The 8,807-nt window shown below is 35.7% G+C and overlaps 1 protein-coding gene across 1 annotated transcript; it reads left to right on the top strand.

The window, feature by feature from the left end:
* The first annotated feature begins 628 nt into the window (after positions 1-628).
* Positions 629-1,686, top strand: LOC145957754 (uncharacterized). The gene is made up of 5 exons (XM_083074163.1): positions 629-812; positions 880-984; positions 1,063-1,135; positions 1,216-1,311; positions 1,398-1,686. The coding sequence occupies exons 1-5, from the start codon at positions 649-651 to the stop codon at positions 1,485-1,487; spliced, it is 528 nt and encodes a 175-aa protein (XP_082930289.1). The 5' UTR covers positions 629-648; the 3' UTR covers positions 1,488-1,686.
* The last annotated feature ends 7,121 nt before the right edge of the window (positions 1,687-8,807 follow it).

Raw genomic sequence — 8,807 nt, forward strand, 5'->3', positions numbered from 1 at the left:
TATGTTGAGGATGACCCCCCACGGTTAGTGGCTATTGGCCGAGTATTTGAGGGTGGCTCAACCATCCATGGTGTCCCTCTATAGCCAGACTGGACACGGGTTGTGGTTGACCAAGTTCAAGATGCTGCTGCTCCAGTGCCTTTGCCCAATACAGAGGTTCAACTAGTGGGCAGGCAACCAGCACATTCTTAGCTTGGCCAAAACGTTTGGTCATGCCGCTTTCATCACGGGCAAAGGTAATTATATTATTGCTCTTTTAGATTCTTATAATTCTATTATTGTTTAACTAATTTTGATTATTTCTTTAGGATTTTATCAATCGTGGTAAGGAGGTCATGAGAGAACCTCATGTTCATGATGCCAATATCGCAGAAGCTGAGGATGATCCCATATCTAAGCCTCTAATCAAATTACCACGAATAAAGAAGCATCCAATTCAATTGCAGTGGGACATTAGAGTTTTTGGAGTTGATAGCTCTGATGTTCCACTATACATATCTCTGCCTGATGCATTAGAGATTGTTGGGGGAAACTGCATGTTAAATATATCTATCATACAGTTGTGGGCCATGTAAGTCATATTTTCTTTTATGAGTCTAAATTTACAATAATTACATTTAACTTATAATAATTATTTGTGTTAGGTACATGGACAAATTGAGTGTGGAGCAAGCACAAGCAGAAGTATATGGATTTATTGAACCTCAATCCATCCAAAAATCAGGAAACACTCAGGTCCAGATCCAACAATATATGCAAACATGGATGAGTGACTCAAGAAGACATATATACATGGCTCCATACATTGACGGGTTAGTTTTTTAATTGGTTTTTTAATCATGGTAATTTTTTAACTGATTTGTTTGTCATACAATGTAGGTCCCATTGGCAGTTAATGGTAATCATTCCTAAGGAATATACCGTGGTGTGGTTTTGTTCACTTCATCGAAAACCAAGCCATGAAATTAAAAGCCAATTACATGGGTAACTAAAATTTTTTCATTATGTTTTAAAACTAATTATATATATTGGCTAACATTTGTTTTTATTTCAATTAATTAGAATCGTGTCTGGAGCTAATATATTAAGTGGAAGAGACAGATCATCAAAGTCATTACATTTCATATACCCTAAGGTTAGCAAATAAATTCATACAATCAATAATATTTAAATTTATTGACTTTGGAATTAATAGTTATTTGTTTCTCATTTTAGTGTAATAAGCAACAAGACTCGTTTGAATGTGGCTATTACATCATGTATTGGATGAAAGCCATAGTTTCTGCGGGTATTATTGATTCTTGGGCGCAGGTAATTCATATCAAAATTTATTTAACTATATTTACCTTTAGAATAATTAACAATGCATATTAATGACACTTAAATTACCCTTTCAGGTCTTTCAAGATCCATCTCCATTGCCCGAAGATGAGTTGCTCAAGATAAGAGAACAATGGGCAAATTTTTTTCTAAGTTTAGTTAGTTAGATATTATGTTTATAGTTTGATAGTTAGTTAGATATTATGTTTATAGTTTGATAGTTAGTTAGTTTAGTTAGTTAGATAGCATTGACAAACATGTTTTATAGCTTTTTTAGGATAATAGGATTTACATTGTCATAATTTATGTTTTTTAAGATTTATATATTATTTTCTTTTTGTCATTCAATTTTGAAATACAATTTGAATTTCTATTCTGGACTACCTGGTTTAGAGTTGGTATTCTGGATTATATTTATATGCAGGTGTTGGGTATATCAATTTACAAACGTTTTTAAAAAAAAAACTCCCACAATTTACGTCGGACATGGCTTTGTCCGACGTAAATTTACGTCGGTCCTCGCAATGACCAACGTAAATTTACGTCGGACAAAGCCATCTCCGACGTAAAATTGTGGCATGATTTTGCCCCATTTTACGTCGGTTTGGAGAAATCCCCGACGTAAATTTACGTCGCCTTTTAGAGGCGACGTAAATTTACGACTCTCCTATTAACGTCGAACCCTTTTTCGACGTAAAAGGGTCAAAATACACGACGTAAAAGACCCTTTCTGTACTAGGTACTATTTGATGAAATGCATTTAATGCTCACATTAAATGAGTCAAACAGTTACCTGTCATTACAAGGAAAAACGATGAAGACAGATGAAACAAACTTTTGAGTTAGATTCAAAGTGTTGCAATGGTAATTTTCTCCAAGCTACTATATAAAAGACTCAAAGCTCAAGAAAGATAGACGCACAATATACAAAAAAAACTTGTATAGAAAGAAATACTATCTATAAATATATTCTTGTAAAAAAGGCTTACTGCTATATACTAGTTGTATAACGTCTAAGTGAGACGAACATAACATCTGTGTAACTTTCGTAACTATTGTTATAAGGTTGAGCCTAGAGAGAATTGTCTAAAAAAGAATACTTGTTTTGAGTTTGAAGAGGCTTATTTGTAAAAGAATACTTAGTTGTTAAGCTTGTAGAGACTTGTTGTTAAAAGAATACTTGGATAGTTACTTCAAGAGGCAAGCCAAAGAATACTTAGGGTTGAGTCAAAAGTGGCTTGTTGAAAGAATACTTGTATCTTTGTTTAAATAAAATAAAAACTTAATTTGATTGGATTGAGAACTAGATGTAGTCTTGATTGTTAAAATGAACCAATACAAAAGTATCTAATGTTATATCTGACTATTCTTCGTACTTCATCTGACTAGCGTTACTACTTCACTACGAAAAACTTGCAAGTTTTTGATACACACTATTCAATCCCTTTTCTAGTATTTATCTTTTCTCCACAAAAAGATACTCTACTAGGCTTGCAAAACACTTCAAGGGCCTAATGGATTTTTTTGAAAACCAAGTTAAAATTAAATGTAGTTAATTAAATAACATACCTCCATAGATTTCACCTTCGTCAACCTATAGGGCCATTTAAGAAAGGTGTTTAGGACCTATCACATAGTTTGAACCTCCTATGTGGGAACATGATCTCTAGCCTCTAGCTACTTAACATGAAACACTGACACCCTAACCATATCATCTCCCATAGCTTGATGGTCTGTATGAGACCCCAACATGTGAATCCTCCCTATGCCCACAAGATTAAGTGATCCATCAATGAACAACTTACTCTGATTATATGTACTAGTGTGAGTGACAACAATAGAGGGATCAGTAGTTGCACATGATCCCTTTGTACTCACACTTAAAATAGTTGCGTTAATCAATGAAGTACTCTGTTGAAAGCATTGGCTAAGGAACTACATATGCTCCTGCATCTGCCTTTACATGTCTTCTTGTAACTACCTAAATTTCCCCTTATAACTCGCCTCAATGGAGGCTTTAACTTAGGAGACCTTTAGTTCCACCAACTACTCCACTATGCCAAATGGTTATAAAGATGACTATAATCCAAAGTTATGCTTACTGCTTAAGTTACCAAAAAAATTCATAACATCAATAGTTGGTCCAAGCCTAACATTTATTGGTTTGTTGCCAAAATTCGGAAACATGACATCAATTTTTTTCCATTGTAAGCAATTTTTCGGATGCCTAAGTCGTTCATCACACTTCCTCTCATCTTCATGCCATCTCATCAACTTTGTATTATCTGCATTAGTAAAAAAAACACTTTAATCTTGGAACAGTTGGTAGATACTATAAACCTTCGTTGAAGGACCCTTAATGCTCACATCACAATCAGAATCATGATTCTTCCTTTCATATCATGACACCCTAAACCCTTGGACATTGATGTAGCTATTCAAAATCACCATGATACAACATACAATCATTGGGAAACACATGTATCTTCTTATACTCCATATCAATAAGACACTACACATTTTTCACATTGTAGTTATGTATAAGTACTATGTTACCTTTTAAAAGCATTTCTTTCTATAACTATAACAATTATGTGTGAAGTTTTTATCACTCCACGCATTTCTTGCCTTCAAATTGAACAATCTCAATACCTTTGATAATTTTGTGATTTTTGTGTATTTTGTATACAAGGGGTTCTTTGAATCGTTGCACAAAGTTTCATACACATTTGTTTGCTTGAAAGATTTTGGAGCCACATGACCATTCATCTTCTTAAGTTGATCATCCATATCTACCTCTTGTGTAAAAGTTTGAGTTTGAGTTTTGACTGACACACTTGAAATGTCAATATTTTCACCATGCCATGTCCAACGTGTATAATTATTAAGAAATTAACTCTCATTCTCTAATAACATTAGAATCTAATCAACTCTCATTCAAATAATTAACACAAGGACATAAAACTTTTAATCCATATCAGCATTACATTCCATATTACATATTCAATAAAGCATTCCACTCCATTCTCATACTCCTCACTTATGCTTGCCACATGTATCCAACTTCGATCCATAACTTTTAATTTCCATAAAAAAAACATAGGTCGTGCATATCAATCTCACTTTTTTATACAAGGTGTGGCTATATTCCTTTTAGGATGATTTTTTTATACTTGATTAACTCATAAAAGTACATTCTCTTTTCTTAAATTTGACAAAATTCCGACAATATTTGTCATTGATTACAAAGTACACAAAATGAATGTGGTTACATAAAATTTCACCATAATCAAATATGCACACAGAGGACAAAATAAAATGCAATAAAACAAAATTGTATCAAATTTAAAATGAAACTTTATGTATGAAAAAAGTATAAAAAATTATTCACCCAAAACTATCTAACAGAATAATTTAAGATTCAATATAAATTATTAAATCAATTTTGTCATTTATGTTAAATCTCAAATGGAAAAATAAGGTTCACTCAATGCATGCATGAATTTAATATAAAACTTATTTATAAAAAACACAAATAAAATACATAATTTTTCTAAATTAGGTACTTTATTTAGTAATATAATGTATATAATTAATTTTTAGCTAACTTAGTAAACACTAAGTTACTAATTAATATCAAATATTTTAAAAAAACAAATAAATCAACACATATAATTAAATCATACATTAAAAACACACACACAAATAAATGTACATATATATACAAGCTACCTATTTAATTATAAGGCACCTAATTAATTGATTTAAAGATAACTTAGTAATAATTAACTTATGCTTACTTTAGTCATTTATTTATTTTTCTACATTAAACTAATTAGTATGCGATACTTTTAACTAATTTATCTACCTTACGCTAGACAAACTTATTAACTATTAAGTAACTATTTTTTTAAAGCTCAATTCATTAATTTAAATTCTTATTAATTTTTTAATACATGGTATAGGAAACCTAATTTTTAACTTTTATTTATTTATAATGTACCTAAGTTTGTTATTTTAAGCTAACTTAGACTAGACTTAATAATTAGTAATTTTTATTTATGATATAGACTAAATTAGTCATAGGATATACGTACCTACATTAATAATTTTTCTAAATTAATCATTAAGATTTAATACATGCTAAATTTTAGCGGAGTTATTTAGAATAATATTTTTTTCATAAATATAATCTATGCATTGTTCTAAAACTAATAATTAAATATTAATTTGTGTACATAAGACATGACTTTGGTCGGCTAAACATTATTTAAACATATGAAAATTAATTATAAGTTCTATCATTATTTATTTTAACTAATATAACCTAAACTATTAACTGATAAGACGTAGCATATAATTTATAATTTCAATAACTTAGACTATATGTAGTTTCTACAGTACGTGGTGCCAAGTTTATTGCCTATAGTGGTTCCCCGGTGCCTATGATGTCATGTTACTAACAAACACATATATAATCAATAAAAAAGAAACTATAAAACATTCACATTCTTTGAGTCATTACTCCAAACATCTCATATGCATATATGAGGAGGAACCAAAACAACTCATATGAAGAGTAAAACCATAACCAAAACAACAAAGAGAGTAATTACCAACTAAAATCAATAAACCAATTCAAAGGTAAATCAAAAGCATATGTAAGCAACTCCAACCATAAACAAAACCATAACACAATCATAAGCAACCTAACCATAACCATATCATTTGTCATTAAATAACAACTAAATACGGGTGATGATGGAAACACATATCAATAAGGGAAGAAACAATGACACGATGAAAGGGGAGTAAACTTTAGAGAGGAACAACACGACGAATAAAAGGAGGAGAAACTTGTGTGAGGAAAAAGTAAGACCGAAAGAAAGAGAGAGCGCAAAGTGAGAAGGTGAAGTGCGAACACAATTTTAGGCAACTTTAATTTTCTTTCTAAATAAGTTGTTTTGGTACTCATTTTGAATAACCCTTTTAAAATTGATTATTTGGATAATCAATTCTAAAAGTGGCTTTCTAAATTTGTTGTGTGACAATTGATTTTGTACCGTATCGGTTGATTTCCGATACGACTCATAGGAAAATAACCGAGACCCTCCTCACCTCACCATGTGGTAGATCTCGGCAAAGGCCCGATATGGTTTTGCCGCAGGGGTGAACCCGATCAGAATTTGACCTGATCCCCCCCATGAGGGTGATCTCGGCAGTAGCTCGATCTTATCTGGTCACATGGGTGAGATCGGCTAGAGTGAGTTCGACCATTATAGGATCGGCCTGGGTGAGCTCGGCCAATACCCGAGCGGGTCTTACCTCTCGCATTTGATCCGTGAACTAAGGATGAAAATCCTATCTTTAATAATCAAATATTCCCAATGGAAACGGTTAAGCAAATTCCCACATTCTCGGGGCCCACGAGGCCCGTGAACAAGAAAATATAAAACCTAAAACCCTAAGGCTAAGGGAGCAGATTACACTTTTGAATGCTTTGGCTCTAAGGCTTAACCTAGGAAGAAACCCTAGTCCACCCTTTGGCCGGAACATTTTGGCGCCCACCGTGGGGCTACGGTGAAACTTTTCCTACGCCCCAAGTAATATAGAAAAACCTACACTTTACTATGGCGAGAGGTGGGACGTCCAACAACGACTCACAGCATCCTACCATGGAGGAGATGATGGCATTGATTAATGGGTTGAGAGAGGAGAATGCACGATCCAGGGAGAGGGAGGAGGTTATTCAACGAGAAAATGAGGAGATTAGGAGACGAGCGGTCAAGATGCAAGCTATGATAATGGCTAATACCAAGACGGCGGAGGAAGATGTCATGATGGAAGTCCCTAGGGATTTCCGACCATTCTCGGAAGCTATAGAGGCCGAGGCCATCCCGAGGGATCATCGGGCCCCCCAAGTGGAACCTTTCGATGGAACCCAGGATCCTAGTCAACACTTGACGAATTTTCGAGCTCACATGATGATTTGTGGAGGAAGTATGGAAACCCGCTGCAAGCTGTTCATGGGAACACTCAAAAAGACAGCCCTTGATTGGTTTAGTGGTCTTCCTGACCGATCAATCACCGACTTCGATGTCTTCAGTCAGCTCTTTATGGCACAGTTTGCAGCTAACAAAAAGAAACCGCCAAAAGGGTTAAGGTCGGGTGCTTTTGATATCGTGCTGGAGAGATCAAATTGCCAAACGATGTCGGAGGTAAGAGCTTTCGCCCTGAGTCACATAAAGACGGAAGAAGGTCAAATCAACAAAAGAGCAGCGGAAAATCGAGAAGCTGGGGTCAGTAATAAGGAGGGTCATAAACATCTCCGACTGCGCTCTGATTGGAGTAAGTGGCGTGATCGTTACAATGTGAAGGATGGCAATCATCGACAGGCGGATTATGGTGGTCGGCCAAGGGGCGAGTGGACACAAAGCAATGAGGAAGAGAAGTTTACCCTGCTTAATGTTCCCAGGAGACAGGTACTGCATGACGTTAATAGTGCGTTACTATTCGAGTTCCCGGCCGCGACGAGTTCCATAGGGCTCATGGACATACCACTGAGAATTGTTTCGTCCTAGGGAGAAAGATTGAGCGTCCATAAGCGTGTGTTGGTCGATCAGGGTAGTTCCAGGGATATCTTGTTTTGGGAATCTTTTGAGGGGATGAAAATACCCAGCGAATGACTTATCCCTTATGCAGGGACCCATGTGGGTTTTGCAGGAGATCAGGTCGTTGCGAGGGGATATGCTGATTTGGAGACAACTTTTAGAACGGGGGCTTAGATGAAAACGGTTACGGTCCGGTACTTGGTGGTTAACGCTCAGTCGTCCTATAGCATCTTGATCGGCAGACCTACGTTAAACAAATTAGGGGCGGTAGTGTCTATGTCCCATCTGAAGGTAAAGTATCCATTGCCGAACCGTAGAGTGGGGGTCCTTAGAGTAGACCAGGAGATTGTTTGGAAGTGCTACGAGGATAGTTTGAAGGCGATTATATACCGCGCAGGTGGAACAGGAAGTTCACTCCGTCGAGTTAGACCCTAGAATGAGCCATTTCGATCACCGACCCACTCCCGCCAAGGATGTTAAAGAGGTTGTGATGACGGAAGGAAAGAATGTGAAGATTGGTACATCTCTGACTCCAGAAGATGCGGAGAAGTTGATAGGGGTATTAAGAGTGAATGTGTCAGCATTTGCATGGCACTCTAAGGATATTCCAGGAGTAGACCCCGACTTCCTGTGCCACAAGCTTGTTGTGGACCCAGGTGCAAAACCGGTGATCCGGAAAAGGAGAAAGTTCGGGGAGGAGAAGCACAAAGCCATTACAGAAGAAAAAAATAAGTTGTTGACGGCGGGACATGTACAAGAGATACAATACCCGACCTGGCTGGAAAATGTGGTAATGGTGCATAAAATTAGTGGAAAGTGGAGAATGTGTACGGATTTTACCGATTTAAATAAAGCTTGCCCAAAGGATTCGTACCC

The sequence above is a fragment of the Cajanus cajan genome, chromosome 5, assembly GCF_000230855.2.
Source record: "Cajanus cajan strain Asha chromosome 5, NIPB_CcT2T_4, whole genome shotgun sequence".
Taxonomy (NCBI): Eukaryota; Viridiplantae; Streptophyta; class Magnoliopsida; order Fabales; family Fabaceae; genus Cajanus; species Cajanus cajan.